Genomic DNA, 19,338 nt, shown 5'->3' with positions numbered 1-19,338 from the left:
ACGGTGACGGATCCGTCGCTGTCCATTTTTTCGACGGAGACAAAAAACGTTACTTTGTTCATTGTCTCCAGCCGCGGTACAAACAATTTTCGACGGATCAGGCGAACGACTGATGAAACGTGAGGCCATCCGTCGCAATTCGTTGCTAATACAAGTCTATGAGAAAAAAAACGGATCCGGCGGCATCAGTCGCCAGATCCATTTTTTTCAAAATTCAACGGATTGTGACTGACGGCAAAAGACTGATGAGACTGATGTGTGAAAGGGGCCTAAGTGTAAAAGAAGCCTTAGTGTGAAAGATCGAAGAAAGGGCCAAAAGTCAGCAAGGGAAAATTAGGGCTTTTTGCATTGAGACAATTTGTCTTTTTACATTTGTGTATCTTTTAAAAATCTTTTAAATTTGATTACCTATTGATAGCGACATTCTTTACCCAAACTGGATTGGGATCCAGAAAAAAAGTATACAACTCCTTAAATTATTATCTATACCTTTCTGACTTCTGTTAACTCCTAATTCCTTTTTCTTTTTTACTCCTAATTCCTTTTCAGAAATGAGATGAAAGAGCTTGGAAGACATGGCAGAGAAGTGGAGGATAAGTTCTGCTTCCTAGTGGTACCGTGCCAAATAGCAGCGCACATAGCTCAGCATGGCTTAAGTGTTGGATACATGAAAAACAAAGAGCTGGGAAATCCCGAAATGGGCGTTTATTTGTTTCGACACATTGATGTCGCACTGAACGTTGCTCATCAGAAGAAAATGAGTTCAATTGTGGTATTAATATTTAAAGTACGTTTCTCACAATTCTTATTGTCTATGTAAATCTTAAAACAGTTTAAATGAAGTGTCACATTAATTTGTATATTGGTTTCATATGTTACTTTTGTTTAGTAGCGTAGTCTTGAAACAATAGATTTTTTAAATGAAATTACTTTTATAGAGCATTAACCCCTTAACGACCGCCGATACGCCTTTTAACGGCGGCCGCTAAGGGTACTTAAACCACAGCGCCGTTAATTAACGTCGCTGTGGAAAAAGTGAATAGCGCCCCCCCCCAGAGTCGGATTTTCTCTGGGGTCTCGGTTGCCGGGGATAGCCGAGACCCCAGAGAACATGATTCGGGGGTTTTTTACCGACCCCCGAGTTGCGATCGCCGGTAATTAACCGTTTACCGGCGGTCGCAAAAAACCCACAAAAAACGCGATTTTCCATTTAATTTCTCTGTCCTCCGATGTGATCGCACATCAGAGGACAGAGAAATGGGGTCCCCGATCGCCCCCGATGGCCCCCCGATTCTCACCTGTCTCCCCCGGTGCTCCTCGTGGCTCCCGATGGGCGCCGCCATCTTCTTCCGGCAAAAAAATGGCGGGCGCATGCGCAGTGCGCCCGCCGGCCGGCACCCGGGAGATCTTTGGGGTCTCGGCTGCCGGGGGTAGCCGAGACCCCAAAGAACATGATCGGGGTCGGTTTTTACCGACCCCTGTTTTGCGATCGCCGGTAATTAACAGTTTACCGGCGACCGCAAAAAAAAAAAACGATGTGTAATTCTCTGTCCTCTGATGTGATCGCACATCTGAGGACAGAGAAATAGGGGGATTCGGGGACCCTATCATACTTACCGGTGTCGCTGGGTCCTCCTGTGTCCTCTACTGGCCGCCGGCTTCTTCCTTCGGTAAGAAAATGGCGGGCGCATGCGCAGTGCGCCCGCCATGATCTGCCGACCGGCAGCTAGAGGAGTTGGGGCTAAATTTAGGGTTAGGGCTAGGGTTAGGGTTAGGGCTAGGGTTGGGGCTAAATTTAGTGTTAGGGTTGGGGCTAAATTTAGGGTTAGGGCTGGGGCTAAATTTAGGGTTAGGGCTAGGGTTAGGGTTGGGGCTAAAGTTAGGGCTAGAGTTAGAGTTGGGGCTAAATTTAGGGTTAGGGTTGGGGCTAAAGTTAGGGTTAGGGTTGGCTTCGTCACGAAGCTGCTGCGGCAGCGATACGCGTGGGGTTTTCTTCCCACACCCCACTCCTGCTTCATGCCGGTCATTCATGCGGATGGCATGTGGATCTGCCTGGCTATTGTAGCCAAGAAGTTTTTACGGCTCCAAACTTGTTTAATCTCAGATTCAGCTGAGTATTTATGGCAGTGTACCGCTTTCCCTATTTATATATAGGAGCTTTGCTTTCTTCTGGGCTTCATCCCATATACATGTTATATAGTTAGTCCTGCACATATATTCATGCTATACTTTACTAGTTTATCATGCTATCCCTTTATGGTGCAGGGACTTACCAATAGGGACTATAGCAACCATCTGTATACCATTGTATACACTCACCGGCCACTTTATTAGGTACACCTGTCCAACTTCTTGTTAACACTTAATTTCTAATCAGCCAATCACATGGCGGCAACTCAGTGCATTTAGGCATGTAGACATGGTCAAGACAATCTCCTGCAGTTCAAACCGAGCATCAGTATGGGGAAGAAAGGTGATTTGAGTGCCTTTGAACGTGGCATGGTTGTTGGTGCCAGAAGGGCTGGTCTGAGTATTTCAGAAACTGCTGATCTACTGGGATTTTCACGCACAACCATCTCTAGGGTTTACAGAGAATGGTCCGAAAAAGAAAAAAAATCCAGTGAGCGGCAGTTCTGTGGGCGGAAATGCCTTGTTGATGCCAGAGGTCAGAGGAGAATGGGCAGACTGGTTCGAGCTGATAGAAAGGCAACAGTGACTCAAATCGCCACCCGTTACAACCAAGGTAGGCCTAAGAGCATCTCTGAACGCACAGTGCGTCGAACTTTGAGGCAGATGGGCTACAGCAGCAGAAGACCACACCGGGTACCACTCCTTTCAGCTAAGAACAGGAAACTGAGGCTACAATTTGTACAAGCTCATCGAAATTGGACAGTAGAAGATTGGAAAAACGTTGCTTGGTCTGATGAGTCTCGATTTCTGCTGCGACATTCGGATGGTAGGGTCAGAATTTGGCGTAAACAACATGAAAGCATGGATCCATCCTGCCTTGTATGGAGCATCTTTGGGATGTGCAGCCGACAAATCTGCGGCAACTGTGTGATGCCATCATGTCAATATGGACCAAAATCTCTGAGGAATGCTTCCAGCACCTTGTTGAATCTATGCCACGAAGAATTGAGGCAGTTCTGAAGGCAAAAGGGGGTCCAACCCGTTACTAGCATGGTGTACCTAATAAAGTGGCCGGTGAGTGTATGTTTCTCATTTTTTGGTTTTTTGTTCCATTATTTTCTATCATACAGATGTCCTTTATGGTCATGGTGTATATATGTGTAAACATGTGATGTTACCTATAGATGTTAGCCTAGTTGTATCCATCAATGTGAATACTTTTGGCAGACATATCATGATGGAATAGGGGTGTCTCACACATAATTGTTGTGATTTTAAGTGTTTTTATACTCGTGTTGTGGTGCTTAATAAAAGTTTTGTTGTTTTTCTATATTATGTGGTTGTGCGAGCCTATATTAGTCCAATCTCTTTCTTCTTCTTTTTTCTTGGTCATATATATTATTGGACTAGGCACTGCACCCCCTTTAAACATTCAATATACAGCCAGAGTGCACCCTTGTCTCTTTTTATTTGCATGGGTTAGGGTTGGGGCTAAAGTTAGGACTAGGGTTGCGGCTAAAGTTAGGGTTAGAGTTGGGATTAGGGTTACATTTGGGATTAGGTTTAAGGTTAGGGTTGGGATTAGGGGTGTATTGGGATTAGTGTTAGGTTTGAGGTTAGGGTTGAGATTAGGATTAGGGGTGTGTTGGATTTAGGGTTCTGATTAGGGTTATGGTTGTTTTGGGGTTAGGGTTGCGATTATCCTTAGGGTTGTGATTAGGATTATGGATCGAGTTGGCATTAGGGTTAGGCCTCTTTCACACTTCAGTCTTTTGGCGTCAGTCTGAAACCGCCATTTTCGTCAAATAGCGGATCCGCCATTTTTTTTTGGCGGATCCGCTATTTTCCCATAGACATGCATTAGCGACGGATTGTGGCGGATGGTCGTCTGTTCCATCCGCCATGCGACGGATCCGTCGAGATTTGGCGGACGTCATCTAGACATTGACGGCCATTGTAACTTTTTTTGTCTGCGCCGAAATGGCGGTTCGTGACGGATCCGTCGCGTCCGTCATTCCATAGAATGGCCGCCTATGGGCGACGGATCCGTCGTTACCGTCATTTCGGCGGATCCGTCACCCCAATCCGCTTTTTCAATTGCGCATGCTCCAAAAAGTAGATACTTTTCCCAGACAACCCCCAAGTAACGGATCTGTCAAAAAAACGGATCCGTTAGAACCGTTTTCTCAACAATTGTGACGGATCCGTCGATCCGTCACTATGTCGGAGCTGACTGACGCCAAACAACTGAAGTGTGAAAGAAGCCTTAGGGGTGTGTTGGGGTTAGGGTTGGAGTTAGATTTGGGGGGTTTCCACTGTTTAGGTACATCAGGGGGTCTCCAAACGCGACATGGCGCCACCATTGATTCCAGCCAATTTTGCGCTCAAAAAGTCAAATGGCGCTCCCTCCCTTCCGAGCTCTGCCGTGCACCCAGTGGTTTACCCCCACATATGGGGCATCAGCATACTCGGGATAAATTGGACAACAACTTTTGGGGTCCAATTTCTCCTGTTACCCTTGAGAAAATAAAAACTTGGGGGCTAAAAAATCTTCTTTGTGGAAAAATTTTTTTATTTTTATTTTCACAACTCTGCATTATAAACGTCTGTGAAGCACTTGGGCATTCAAAGTTCTCACCACACATCTAGATAAGTTCCTTGGGGGCTCTAGTTTCCAAAATAGGGTCACTTGTGGGGGGTTTCTACTGTGTAGGTACATCTGGGTCTCTGCAAATGCAACATAATGTCCGCAGACCATTCTATTAAAGTCTGCATTCCAAAATGGCATTCCTTCCCTTCCGAGCTCTGCCATGCCCTCAAACAGTGGTCCCCCCCACACATGGGGTATCAGTGTACTCAGGAAAAATTGGACAACAACTTTTGGGGTCCAATTTCTCTTGTTACCCTTGTGAAAATAAAAATTTTGGGGCTTAAAAATCTTTTTTGTGGAAAAAAAATTTTATTTTTATTTTCACGACTCTGCATTATAAACTTCTGTGAAGCACTTGGGCATTCAAAGTTCTCACCACACATCTAGATAAGTTCCATGGGGGGGTCTAGTTTCCAAAATGGGGTCACTTATGGGGGGTTTCTACTGTTTAGGTACATCGGGGGCTCTGCAAACGCAACATAACGCCCGCAGACCATTATATCAAAGTCTGCATTCCAAAACGGCGCTCCTTCCCTTCCGAGCTCTGCCGTGCACCCAAACAGTGGTCCCCCCCCCACACATGGGGTATCAGTGTACTCAGGGCAAATTGGACAACAACTATTGGGGTCCAATTTCTTTTGTACCCTTGTGAAAATAAAAACTTGGGGGCTAAAAAATCTTTTTTGTGGAAAAAAAAAATATATATTTTCACGACTCTGCATTATAAACTTCTGTGAAGCAGTTGGGCATTCAAAGTTCTCACCACACATCTAGATAAGTTCCTTGGGGGGTCTAGTTTCCAAAATGGGGTCACTTGTGGGGGGTTTCTACTGTTTAGGTACATCAGGGGCTCTGCAAACGCAACATAATGCCCGCAGACCATTCTATCAAAGTCTGCATTCCAAAACGGCGCTCCTTCCCTTCCGAGCTCTGCCATGCGCCCAAACAGTGGTTTACCCCAACATATGGGGTATCAGCCTACTCCCAAACAGTGGTCCCCCCCCCCCCCACACATGGGGTATCAGTGTACTCAGGACAAATTGGACAACAACTATTGGGGTCCAATTTCTTTTGTACCCTTGTGAAAATAAAAACTTGGGGGCTAAAAAATCTTTTTTGTGGAAAAAAAAAATATATATTTTCACGACTCTGCATTATAAACTTCTGTGAAGCTGTTGGGCATTCAAAGTTCTCACCACACATCTAGATAAGTTCCTTGGGGGGTCTAGTTTCCAAAATGGGGTCACTTGTGGGGGGTTTCTACTGTTTAGGTACATCAGGGGCTCTGCAAACGCAACATAATGCCCGCAGACCATTCTATCAAAGTCTGCATTCCAAAACGGCGCTCCTTCCCTTCCGAGCTCTGCCATGCGCCCAAACAGTGGTTTACCCCAACATATGGGGTATCAGCCTACTCAGCATAAATTGCACAATAAATGTTGGGGTCCAATTTCTCCTGTTACCCTTGAGAAAATAAAAAATTGCAGGCTAAAAATCATTTTTGAGGAAAAAAAAAGGATTTTTTATTTTCACGGTTCTACTTTATAAATTTCTGTGAAGCACTTGGGGGTTTAAAGTGCTCACCACACAGATAAGTTCCTTAAGTGGTCTAGTTTCCAAAATGGTGTCACTTGTGGGGGGATTCCACTGTTTAGGCACATCAGGGGCTCTCCAAACGCGACATAGCGTTCGATCTCAATTCCAGCCAATTCTACATTGAAAAACTAAAACGGCACTCCTTCTCTTTCAAGCTCTGCGGTGCGCCCAAACAGTGGTTTACCCCCACATATGGGGTATCAACATACTCAGGAGAAATTGCACAACAACTTTTGTGGTCTAATTTCTCCTGTTACCCTTGTGAAAATAAGAATTTGTGGGCGAAAAGATCATTTTTGTGTAAACAAATGCGATTTTTTATTTTCACGGCTCTACTATATAAACTTCTGTGAAGCACTTGGGGGCTCAAAGTGCTCACCACACATCTAGATAAGTTCCTTAAGGGGTCTAGTTTCCAAAATGGTGTCACTTGTGGGGGGTTTCCACTGTTTAGGCACATCAGGGGCTCTCTAAACGTGACATGGCATCCGATCTCAATTCCAGCCAATTCTGCATTGAAAAAGTCAAACGGCGCTCCTTCACTTCCAAGCTCTGCGGTGCGCCCAAACAGTGGTTTACCCCCACATATGGGGTATCGGCGTATTCAGGAGAAATTGCACAACAACATTTATAGTTAAATTTCTGTTTTTACACTTGTGAAAATAAAAAAAAATGGTTCTGAAGTAAAATGTTTGCAAAAAAAAGTTAAATGTTCATTTTTGCCTTCCACATTGTTTCAGTTCCTGTGAAGAACGTAAAGGGTTAATAAACTTCTTGAATGTGGTTTTGAGCACCTTGAGGGGTGCAGTTTTTAGAATGGTGTCACACTTGGTTATTTTCTATCATATAGACCCCTCAAAATGACTTCAAATGTGATGTGGTCCCTAAAAAAAATGGTGTTGTAAAAATGAGAAATTGCTGGTCGACTTTTAACCCTTATAACTCCCTAACAAAAAAACATTTTGTTTCCAAAATTGTGCTGATGTAAAGTAGACATGTGGGAAATGTTATTTATTAACTATTTTTTGTGACATATCTCTCTGATTTAAGGGCATAAAAATACAAAGTTTGAAAATTGCAAAATTTTAAATTTTTTTGCCATATTTCTGTTTTTTTCATAAATAATCGCAAGTAATATCGAAGAAATGTTACCACTAACATGAAGTACAATATGTCACGAAAAAACAGTCTCAGAATCAGCGGGATCCGTTGAAGCGTTCCAGAGTTATAACCTCATAAAGTGACAGTGGTCAGAATTGTAAAAATTGACCTGGTCATTAAGTACCAAATTGGCTCTGTCACTAAGGGGTTAATGCAGGACGCCTGTTGAAAAATAAGTAATATATAAATCATGCTTAGAGCTGAGAAAGAAGTTTATTAACTAGATTTTAAATTGTTTTCAAGACCAAGCAAGCTGTTTTACACTTTCAGGCCTCGTTCCCACTTTCAGTATTAGGTCAGTATTTTACATCAGTATTTCTAAACTAAAATCAGGAGTGGAACAAACAGAAGAAAAGAATAATAAAAAACATGCACCACTTCTGCACTTTTCATCCACTCCTGGTTTTGGCTTGCAAATAGTGATGTAAAAAACTCTCCAAATCCTGAATGTTTTAACGTGGACTCATTGAAGGTATTTCAGTTGTAAACTCAGTATACTATCTGATATTCCTGCTAAAATTTACGCCTACCATTAATTTTTTGGTGAATTTCATTATGGACTCTTGTACCTCATTATATAAAGTTGATACATTCTATACAGGCACATATAGTATAAACAATAATCGGCATAACAATAAGAAATTAATTTTTCAATCCTGATTAATCTCTTATACTGGCTTTGTAATATCTCCAACCCAGAGTAAAAGAGTACATATATTACAAGGGCTGCTGGTCATGCTGTCAGGACTCTGTTGTTGGGTGTCCCGGGACCAGGGAAACGCCGGAGCCATGTACCCTGCCTTGGCTCCTGAATCCGCCCTCAGTCTGTACCCTTCCCCCAACCAGGGAAGAGGGGAGTAGTAGTGTACCGTAATACACCAACCAGACTAACAAGGCAATACGAACAGAAGTAATGAAGTATGCGAAACATACAAATATACTCACAAATACAACATAGGAATGCATCGGGGAGTGGAGGATGGGGTTAAACCAAAGTATTAGAAGAAAGGCCATTATCACACACTTAAAACCTAGCAACAGTGACAGATAAATCCACCAACCGCCACCAATAACCTCCAGCCATGCAGCAAAAGCTAGCTCTGACAATGAATGCAAACTAGGGTCCAGATTATATTGGAGATGGCAGTGGCTAACAGTGCACAGCTGAGAGCCTTAAAGGGAACCTGTCAGCAGGATTGTGCTGAGTAACTACACACAGTGTCACGTTGGTGCGGTTATACTGATTAAAATGATTTCTTGGTTGATGGATCAGTCTTGTGGTTTTTTTTTAATCTTTATTTTCAGGTTTGAGTTAATGATATACTCATGCTAAGGGGTGGACTATGTGGGGGTCTTCATGTGGTGCTCTGCTTATTCATGTGTATGGCTTCTGACAGGTCACTGATCCCTCAGTTACCTGCCCCCTAGTTTACATAATGAATATTATATATATCTTGGAAAAAAACCCTTCTGAATATAAGCAGTGGCGCCTGCGCTGCCGCCTGATCGCATATGTAATGAATTATATACACACTAGATGGAGGCCGATGAGGGCGGTAATGTCACGATGGGGGCAGGCTTTGCAGCTTTGAGAATCTCTCCCCCCATGTGCTCACCCACCTATCCACTCTCTTTTTCCCCATGTGCTGACTTCTCCTGTCTGTACTCTCTTCTTTGACCTGTCTACCCCATGTGCTGTCCCCCTTGTCTGCTGTCTGTTTCCTTCCTGTGCTGTGTTCTCCCCTCATGTGTTCTCTTATTTGAGCTGTCTCCCCCCCCCTGTGTGTCCTCTTTCCTATTTGCACTCACCCCTCCCCCTGTGTTAAAATGAAAGCAAAATAGGTAAAGGTAACATTTTATTAACATGGAAAAATGTATGACAAAGGTGCTTTAATTTACATTGTATCCACATAAGGACAAAAAGAAAACACATTTTGTACTATCTATCTATCTATCTATCTATCTATCTATCTATCTATCTATCTATCTATCTTTCTATCTATCTATCTATCTATCTATCTATCTATCTATCTATCTATATATCCCTGTATCTATGTATTATATATGTATTTTATATTGAGCTATCATCTATCTATGTCTCTATTATCTGTTATTTGTCTATGGGTCTCAGTCTATATTTAATGTATGTATGTATGTCATTTCTATCTATCTCTTATCTATGTATGTCTCTATCATCGATGTATCTCTTATGTATCTATCATCTATCAATGTATGTCATAAGGAATCTATCATCTATTTATCTCATATCTATTTATTTATCTATCTATCTGTGTATGTCTATATCTATCTATCTATCTATCTATCTATCTATCTATCTATCTATCTATCTATCTATCTATCTATCTATCTATCTATCTATCTATCTCTATAGACCACACCCTGAGGTGGAGATATGGTGAACAGCTGTCCCGCCCATCTCTTTAGCTGTTTACAGAACACCCAGCCCTGTTAAAGTTAATTTAAAGGGAATCTGTCACCCCAAAAATTGTATATGAGCTAAGCCCACCGGCATCAGGGGCTTATCTACAGTATTCTGTAATACTGTATATAAGCCCCCGGTGTATCCTGAAAGATGAGACAAAGAGGTTAGATTATACTCACCCATGGGCGGTCCCGCTGCGGTCCGGTCCGATGGGCGTTGTGGTCCGGCGCCTCCCATCTTCATACGATGATGTCTTCCTGCCGCGGCTCCGGTGCAGACGTACTTATCTGCCCTGTTGAGGGCAAAGCAAAGTTCTGCAGTGCGCAGGCGCCAGGAAAGGTCAGAGAGGCCCGGCGCCTGCGCACTGCAGTACTTTGCTCTGCCCTCAACAGGGCAGATAAGTACGTCTGCTCCGGAGCCGTGGCAGGAAGCAAAGAAGAGGACGTCATTGTATGAAGATAGGAGGCGCCGGACCATAAACCGCCCATCGGACCCGAAACGTTCCGGGACCGCCCCTGGGTGAGTATAATATAACCTGTTTTTCATACCTTTCAGGTTACATCGGGAGCTTATCTACAGCATTACAGAATGCTGTAGATAAGCCCCTGATGCCGGTGGCCTTAGCTCATATACGATATACTTTCACATTAGCGTCGTGTGACACACGTCGCAATGCGTCGTTTTGGAGAAAAACCGCATCCTGCAAAGTTGCCCGCAGGATGCGTTTTTTCTCCATACACTTGCATTAGTGAAGCATTGCGACTTATTGCCACACTTCGCATCCGTCGTGCGATGGATGCATCGTGTTTTGGTGGACCATCGGCACAAAAAAACATTCCATATAACTTTTTTTGTGCGTTGTGTCCGCCATTCTCCGCCCCCTCTTCCCCGGAACTCACAATGGGCAGCGGATGCGTTGTAAAACTGCATCCGCTGCCCACGTTGTGCTACATTAACATCGGGCCGACGGTACATCGGGCCGACGGTTTGCGACGGCCCGTATGGACGGATTAGTGTGATAGTAGCCTAAGTGTCTCAGCATCTGTGAAACTGGAGCATTAAATCCGGGTTCATATCACCCAAGTTTTGCAAACTGGATGACACATATCTCCCCTGTTATCACCTTACGATATTAAATATCTGTCTATATATCACACAATCTATCTATATCTATCTCATAGCTATGAAACATCTATCTATGTGTTGTTGTCTTCCACGTTGTGCCTTTGCTGCTTTCATTGTCATTGGCGTACTTTTTAAGAGGAGCCATGTTGGCATTGATATTTGCGTTTTAACCCCTTCATGACCCTTCATGTTTTTTCGTTTTTCGCTCCCCTCCTTCCCAGAGCCATAACTTTTTATTTTTCCGTCAATATGGCCATGTGAGGGCTCAGTTTTTGCAGGACGAGCTGTACTTTTGAATTACATCATGGTTTTAGCATGTCATGTACTAGCAAACGGGGAAATAAATTCCAACTGCGGTTAAATTGCAAAAAAAAGTGCAATCCCACACTGGTTTGTTGTTTGGCTTTTTTGCTAGGTTCACTAAATGCTAAAACTGACCTGCAATTTTGATTCTGCAGGTCATTACGAGATCAGAGACACCAAACATGTCTAGGTTATTTTTTTATCTAAGTGGTGACAAAAAAATTCCAAACTTTGCTAAAAACAAAACCCCCCCGCAATTTCCGATACCCGTAGCGTCTCCATTTTTCGGGATCTCGGGTCGGGAGAGGGCTCATTTTTTGCGCACCAAGCTGACGTTTTAATGATACCATTTCGGTGCAGATACGTTCTATTGATCGCCCGTTATTGCATATTAATGCAATGAAACGGCGACCCAAAAAATGTAATTCTGGTGTTTCGATTTTTTTTCTCGCTACGCCGTTTAGCTATTAGGTTAAGCTTTTTTTTTATTGCTAGATCGGGCGATTTTGAACGCGGCGAAACCAAAAATGTGTATATTTGATTTTTTATTGTTTTATTTTGAATGGGCAAAAGTGGGGTTAATTTTATCCTATTTTTTAAAACTTTTTTTTTACTTTTCACATGCTTCAATAGCCTCCATGGGAGGCTAGAAGCTGGCATAGCCTGATCTGCTCTGCTACATAGGAGCGATGCTCAGATAGCTCCTATGTAGTAGAATTGCTGCATTGCTATGAGCGCCAACCACAGGGTGGCGCTCACAGCAATCCGGCATCAACAGCTATAGAGGTCTTCAATAGACCTCTGGTTGTCATGCCAACGCATTTCCGGGCCGATGACCAGAAGCGCTAGTTAAAAGCCGCTGTCAGCGTTTGACAGCGGCATTTAGCTAGTTAATAGTGGCGGGTGGATCACTATTCCACCCACCGCTCTTGCGGGCACATGTCAGCTGTACAAAACAGCTGACATGTCTGGGCTTTGCGGTGGGCTCACCGCCGTAGCCCGCATCAAAGCGGGGGGTTTCTACCCTCGGACGTACTATCCCGTCCGAGGTCAGAAAGGGGTTAATATGTACAGATACTCATTATGTAAACTAGGGGGTAGGTCTCTGAGGAATCAGTGACCTGTCAGCAGTCTGCATTATGAATACCTAATCAGAGCACGACATAAAGTCCCACGCACAGGCCGCCCCGGAGCGCGGGCATATCATTAGCTAAAAACTGAAAATAAAGTTAAACAACAACCACAAGACTGATTTCATCAACCAAGGTATCATTTTAATCAGTAAAACGGCGCCTGCCTGACACTGTGTGTAGGTTACTGTGCACAATCCTGCTGACAGGTTCCCTTTAACACAGTTTTCCTTACCCCTGGCTTCATTTGTATTTTTGATACCAATAGTGCTATTATAACATCTTTTCCTAATTTTGAATAACATTAACACGATATATCATCTCTAAATATGAGATAGGATATTCAAGATGCTGACAATTCCGTGCTCCTCCAAAACCAGGCAAGTGAACCACAGAGTTCAGAAGTTGCATACTCTATTCAGGGCTATAAAACTACGCGTTTCGTGGACGTCCTGTCCACTTCCTCAGGTACATAGCCAATACTAACCACATGGTATTACTCACATATATAGGGTGAGCTGGACATAGAAAAAATGGACGTCAAACACCTGGTGCCCTGAATGCGGTAGTTATATACAATCATAAATTTGTTGCATATCTATACAACAGTAATTAAAAATACAATTTATTGGCCTAAAAATTATATATGACATTAAAATGTAAGATTTTTCTGCAAATAAAATTAAAAGGAAGGGAAATAAAAAGTCTGCTAGGATTGAAAAATCCTTTTTTTGTAGCATTCTCTTGTCTTTGTTGCCGACCAGGATTAGAACCTACCATCCTTGGATACATCGTAGAAGTGGAGACCTTGGGGCACAGACATCTGAGCTATTCTGCTTATTGACCCTTGGGGTTTAAAAGAAAAAATACCTCTAAAAAAAAAATCGATATTAGCAGTTTGAAAATCAGTTGAAATGTATATTTGAATAAAGTTAATTTTTTAAAAAAATGTATAAAAAAAAATGTTTTTCTTAAATAAATAAAATAAAAATAAATAAAAACAAAATAAAAATTAAAACATTATATATATATATATATATATATATATATATATATATTGTAGCATGGCTAAAGGGTGTGTAGTCGACGGGAGGTATGTGCCATATAAGTGCCTTGTTGCTGTAATGTAGTCCGGAGTATTTCTTTGTTGTATATAACCATGTATATATGTGTGTTCCAGGACCTGTGGTGATGTCAGACCACATTGCTAATCATGTGATGGGTTAGGCTAGGTTCACATTGCGTTAGGGCAATCCGTTTAGCGCTAGCGGATTGCGCTAACGCAATGTTTATTTAGGGGCCGCGTTCAGGGGTCGCGTTAACGTCCCTGCTCTCGCAGATCCCCGATCTGCGAGAGCGGGGAACGGACCTCGGGCGCGCCGCGGACGCTGCAAGCAGCGTCCGAGGCGCGTCACAGAAGAACGGCACATCACTAGCGCGAGCCGAAAAAGGCACGCGCTAGTGATGCGCTGCCGGCGAAATTTACATTGCTGTCAATGGGTGCGCTAACGGACCCGTTGCACGGCGTTAATTGCGACATTTTCGCCGTGCAACGCTGTCCATTAGCGATCACCCACTAACGCAATGTGAACCTAGCCTTACTGGGTGTGGTTAGCTCTATATTAGACAGGCTAATGCTTAACACAGGAGATATGTGTGGAGGTGAAACCCTCCTGAGGGTGTTAAGCCTACAGGACTGAGCCTGGTGGACTGGACACTTTGTTTTTCTTTTCCTGAACTAAAGGCTATTTGTTTGCTGTTACGTGCGGGCAGCGTTCCCAGCGGAGACGAAAAGTCTGTTATTCAATGTCCTGGGTCAAGTCTGTTGTAAGCCAGCCGGAGAAAATGGAGGAACTGCTGAAACACTTGGTCCAGTTGCAGTCACAGCAGCAAGAGACCAACAGGCAGTCGCAGTCACAGCAGCAAGAGGCTAACAGGCTGTTTATGCAGCAGTTGCAACAGAACCAGCAAGAGACCAACAAGCTGTTGATGCAGCAAATACAACAGAGTCAGCAGGAGCAATGGCAGAGCCAGCAGGAGCAACGGCAGCAGATGCAGCTTCTGGCAACTGCCATCCAGGGCAAGACGAGTGCCCCAACCACAGGTCTGGCTGATGACACCCACGTCCGGAAGACGGTAAGACGCGCATTGCAGAAAATGACCCCCGGGGATGATGTTGAGGCCTTCCTGACGGTGTTTGAGAGGGTCGCTGAGAGGGAAAAACTCCCGCCAGAGCAGTGGGCAGAGGTACTGGCGCCATACCTGACGGGAGAACCCCAGAAGGCGTACTATGATTTGACCTTGCAGGATACCAAAGAGTATCACAAGTTGAAAGTCGAGATTCTCGCACGTTTGGGGGTGACACTGACTGTTAGGGCACAGCGAGTTCACAGCTGGGCCTATCACCGTGACAAACCGCCTCGCTCTCAAATGTTTGATTTGTTGCACCTGGTCCAGAAATGGCTGCAGCCAGAGTCATGTACAGCTGCACAGATGGTGGAACGAGTGATGATGGATCGGTTTGTGCATTCCCTCCCGAGGTCCATACAGACTTGGGTTGCCCAGGGTGATCCCCAGAATGCCGACGAACTGATCGGACTGGTCGAGAGATACCAAAGGATGGAAGGCTCCTTTGGGAGGCAGCCCATGCACGTACTGGGGGTTCCAGAAAGCTGCTGAGTCCCAAAAAGGGGTGGCGCGTCCAAGGTCACAAAGGGCGGGGGAGGTGGTGCCCAAGGTCCCTACGGGTGATATTATTTGCTGGAGGTGCCACGGGCCAGGACATATAGCTGCCCGTTGTTCCCAGACCACTGAGCAGATGGACTGCAGCATGGGACGCCGTTGTTCATACTATGTGTATCCAGCCTGCAGTGTGAACTCTCCGCCCAACGAGGGACCTCAAGCCTGTCCCGTAAAGGTGAACGGTCGAGCAGTAACGGCACTGTTAGACTCGGGGAGCCTAGTGACCCTGGTGAGGGCCACTTTTCCTCTCCACCTGCTCCCGGAAGGAAGGTCGGAGTGCGGTGCATACATGGTGATGCAAAGAACTACCCTTTGGCCAGGGTGGACATTGAAACGGCATGTGGCACTGAGTCCCACATAGTCGGCGTCGTGCAGGACTTGTTGCACCCTATAATTATTGGCCGGGATTTCTGTTTGTTTTGGGATTTGTGGGGAAAAGGTTCTGAGCTCCCTAGCAAGAGTAGGGAACCAATGAACCCTGGAAGGGTGTCGCCACACCCGGAGTCAGACAGGTTTCCTTTTTGTGTCCTGGTTGGGGATGAGGAGGAAGTGTCCCCTGCATCTGACATTCTGGAGTTAGAGGTAACCGGTGAAAATTTTGGGACTGCCCAACATAGGGACCCCACTCTGAGGGAAGTCTTTAATAATGTCACAGTTATTGACGGGGTAGTACAGGAGCCGGGGGCAGACACAAGATTTCCCCATTTTCTGATGAGTGGGGAGTTGTTGTACCGGGTCACGAAAATAAGGGAGGAGTTGGTAGAGCAGTTGGTAGTGCCGGGTCCATATAGACGGAAGGTGTTGGACATGGCCCATTCACACATCTTGGGTGGACACCTAGGGGTGGAAAAAACGCAGGAACGGGTTGTGCAGAGGTTCTATTGGCCTGGGTGTCACCGGGAAATAGTGAACTACTGCAGGTCCTGCCCTACATGTCAGCTAACTGCTCCCACTCCTCATTTCCGGAACCCTCTTGTGCCCCTGCCCATTATTGAGGTGCCGTTCGAGAGAATTGTCATGGACTTGGTCGGTCCCTTAGTTAAATCAGCCCGGGTCCATCAGTATATAGACTGATTAGTCATCCTGGACTATGCCACACGCTATCCTGAGGCAATTCCTCTGAGAAAATCTTCCTCGAAGAGTATAGCCTGCGAGTTGGTCCATGTCTTTTCCCGGACAGGTCTGTCGAAGGAGATCCTGACTGACCAGGGGACACCTTTCATGAGCAAAGTGATGAGGGAGTTGTGCAAAGCCCTGAAAATCTCCCAGTTGAGGACCTCGGTGTACCATCCCCAGTCAGATGGCCTTGTTGAGAGATTTATCAAGACACTGAAGAGCATGCTGAGAAAAGCTATAGAGAAAGATGGTAGAGACTGGGATTGTCTCTTACCCTACCTGATGTTTTCCATTCGTGAAGTTCCACAGGCCTCCACAGGGTTCTCACCGTTTGAGCTTCTATATGGCCGACATCCGCGAGGACTCCTGGATATAACCAAGGAAACCTGGGAAGCCGAAGTCACGCCCCACAGAAGCGTCATTGAGCATGTGGCCCTGATGCAGCAGAGGATTGCAAAGGTGATGCCTATTGTGAAAGAACACCTCCTCCAGGCACAAGAAGCTCAGGCCAGAGTCTACAACCGGTCTGCAAGAGTGAGGCAGTTCAATCCGGGAGACCGAGTTCTTGTGTTAGTTCCGACGGTGGAGAGCAAGTTCTTGGCCAAATGGCAAGGGCCATATGAGGTTCTCGAGAAACTTGGTGAAGTAAATTATAAAATTCACCAACCAGGAAGACGGAAACCATTCCAAGTATACCATGTCAACCTCATCAAGCCGTGGCAAGATAGAGAGCCGACAGTAACTCCATCGTTGTTAAGCAACCCAGAAGGTGAGGTTGGAGCGGTTACTATAGCGGAGACGCTATCGAAGACCCAGAAACAGCAGTGCCGGGAGTTACTCCAGAAAAACAGGGACCTGTTTTCAGAGTTGCCGGGACACACGAAGGTCATAGAGCACGAGGTCCTAACAGAGCCACATGTGCGGGTGAACGTGAAGCCCTATCGTATTCCTGAGGCTCGTCGAGAAGTTATCTCCAAGGAAGTGGAGCGTATGTTGAAGCTTGGAGTCATTGAGGAATCCAAGAGCGGTTGTTCGAGCCCAATTGTCCTGGTCCCAAAACCTGATGGAGAGTGGAGGTTTTGCAACGACTATCGGAAGCTGAATGAGGTCTCCAAGTTTGACGCTTATCCCATGCCCTGCGTTGATGAGCTCATCGAAAGGCTTGGGCACGCCAGATATATATATCCACCTTGGATTTGACAAAGGGGTATTGGCAGATCCCCATGGCACAGGAAGCCAAGGAGAAGACGGCCTTTTCGACACCTGATGGATGCTCATAGTATGTCCGGATGCCATTTGGCCTACAGGGAGCTCCGGCGACCTTCCAGAGGACTATGGATAGAGTCCTTGCACCCCATAAGGCCTACGCTGCTGCGTACCTAGATGATATAGTCATCTTTAGCCCAGACTGGGAGAGTCATCTGGAGATAGTCCAAGCGGTGTTTGATGCTCTAAGAGAGGCGGGGTTTACAATAAACCCGAAGAAGTGTGCCTTGGGTAAGGAAGAAGCTAAATACCTAGGCTATATAGTGGGTCGTGGAGAAATAAAGCCCCAAATCAGGAAAGTGGAGGCAATCCAAACATGGCCGAAACCACTGTCCAAAAAGCAAGTTAAAGCCTTTCTGGGAATCGTGGGATATTACAGGAGGTTTATCCCGAACTTCGCCACAGTGGCTGCGCCTCTGACTGATCTGCTAAAGGGGACAAAATCGGTGATGGTTAAATGGTCCGAAGAGACAGAGTCAGCCTTCCAAGAGTTGAAAGGGGCTCTATGTAAGCGGCCCGTTCTGATGGCCCCAGACTTTAATAAAGAATTTATTCTTCAGACAGATGCCTCAGATGTTGGGGTAGGAGCAGTCCTTTCCCAAGAGCTACATGGGGAGGAGCATCCTGTTCTCTATCTGAGTAGAAAGCTGTCCTCATCTGAGAAGAACTACTCAGTCGTGGAAAAAGAGTGTTTGGCCATAAAGTGGGCGGTGGACACGTTACGGTACTATCTGCTGGGTCGTAAATTCAGACTGATATCTGACCATGCCCCACTAAGATGGATGAGGGAAACAAAGGGTAGAAATGCTAGGGTCACCCGTTGGTTCTTAGCCCTGCAGGACTTCAGTTTCCATGTGGAACATAGGGCCGGAAAGCTGCACGGTAATGCGGATGCCCTATCAAGAATCCCTTGTTTAGTGGGGAAAAGTGCCAAGCCCCACGGCTTTAGGCAGAGGGGGGAGGTATGTAGCATGGCTAAAGGGTGTGTAGTCGACGGGAGGTATGTGCCATATAAGTGCCTTGTTGCTGTAATGTAGTCCGGAGTATTTCTTTGTTGTATAACACCATGTATATATGTGTTCCAGGACCTGTGGTGATGTCAGACCACATGGCTAATCATGTGATGGGTTACTGGGTGTGGTTAGCTCTATATTAGACAGGCTAATGCTTAACACAGGAGATATGTGTGAAGGTGAAACCCTCCTGAGGGTGTTAAGCCTACAGGACTGAGCCTGGTGGACTGGACACTTTGTTTTTCTTTTCCTGAACTAAAGGCTATTTGTTTGCTGTTATTTTTCCATGTGGTTTATGACATAATAAACCCTGTGAAACTTTAAAGGAACGTGCCTCCTGAGTGTCAGCCGTCGCACCTGAGTGAGTGAAATCCCTACAATATATATATATATATAATTGTGAAAAGACCTTATATGAAAAGGTTGTGCTCTGTCTTTATTATAAAGGCATTGTAGAAACGCTTCTGATATTTCATTCAGCCCTTGTGGTTTCAAGGTGTTGAGTTTATATATCCAGAAAACCTCCTTTCTGTTGAGACATTGGATTCTATCGGAGCTCACAGGTGGAATATGTTCGATGGGTGAGATTTTTATACACCCAAAATCTTGTTTATGGTGCATACAAATATGACGTGACAAACCATGTTTTAGAAACCCAGTGAC

The 19,338-nt window shown here is 45.0% G+C and overlaps 1 protein-coding gene across 1 annotated transcript in view; it reads left to right on the top strand.

Moving 5' to 3' along the window:
* TEX15 (testis expressed 15, meiosis and synapsis associated) overlaps window positions 1-19,338 on the top strand; it is a 247,059-nt gene that overhangs the window by 122,337 nt on the left and 105,384 nt on the right. The window contains exon 4 of the mRNA XM_077274002.1: window positions 550-787. Coding sequence (XP_077130117.1) covers window positions 550-787 — 238 coding nt within the window. The remainder of the gene's footprint in view (window positions 1-549; window positions 788-19,338) is intronic.

Source organism: Ranitomeya variabilis, chromosome 1 (assembly GCF_051348905.1).
Source record: "Ranitomeya variabilis isolate aRanVar5 chromosome 1, aRanVar5.hap1, whole genome shotgun sequence".
In the NCBI taxonomy this organism is placed as follows: Eukaryota; Metazoa; Chordata; class Amphibia; order Anura; family Dendrobatidae; genus Ranitomeya; species Ranitomeya variabilis.
Note: the sequence above shows the minus strand (reverse complement) of the source record. Positions and strands in the feature narration are given on the sequence as shown.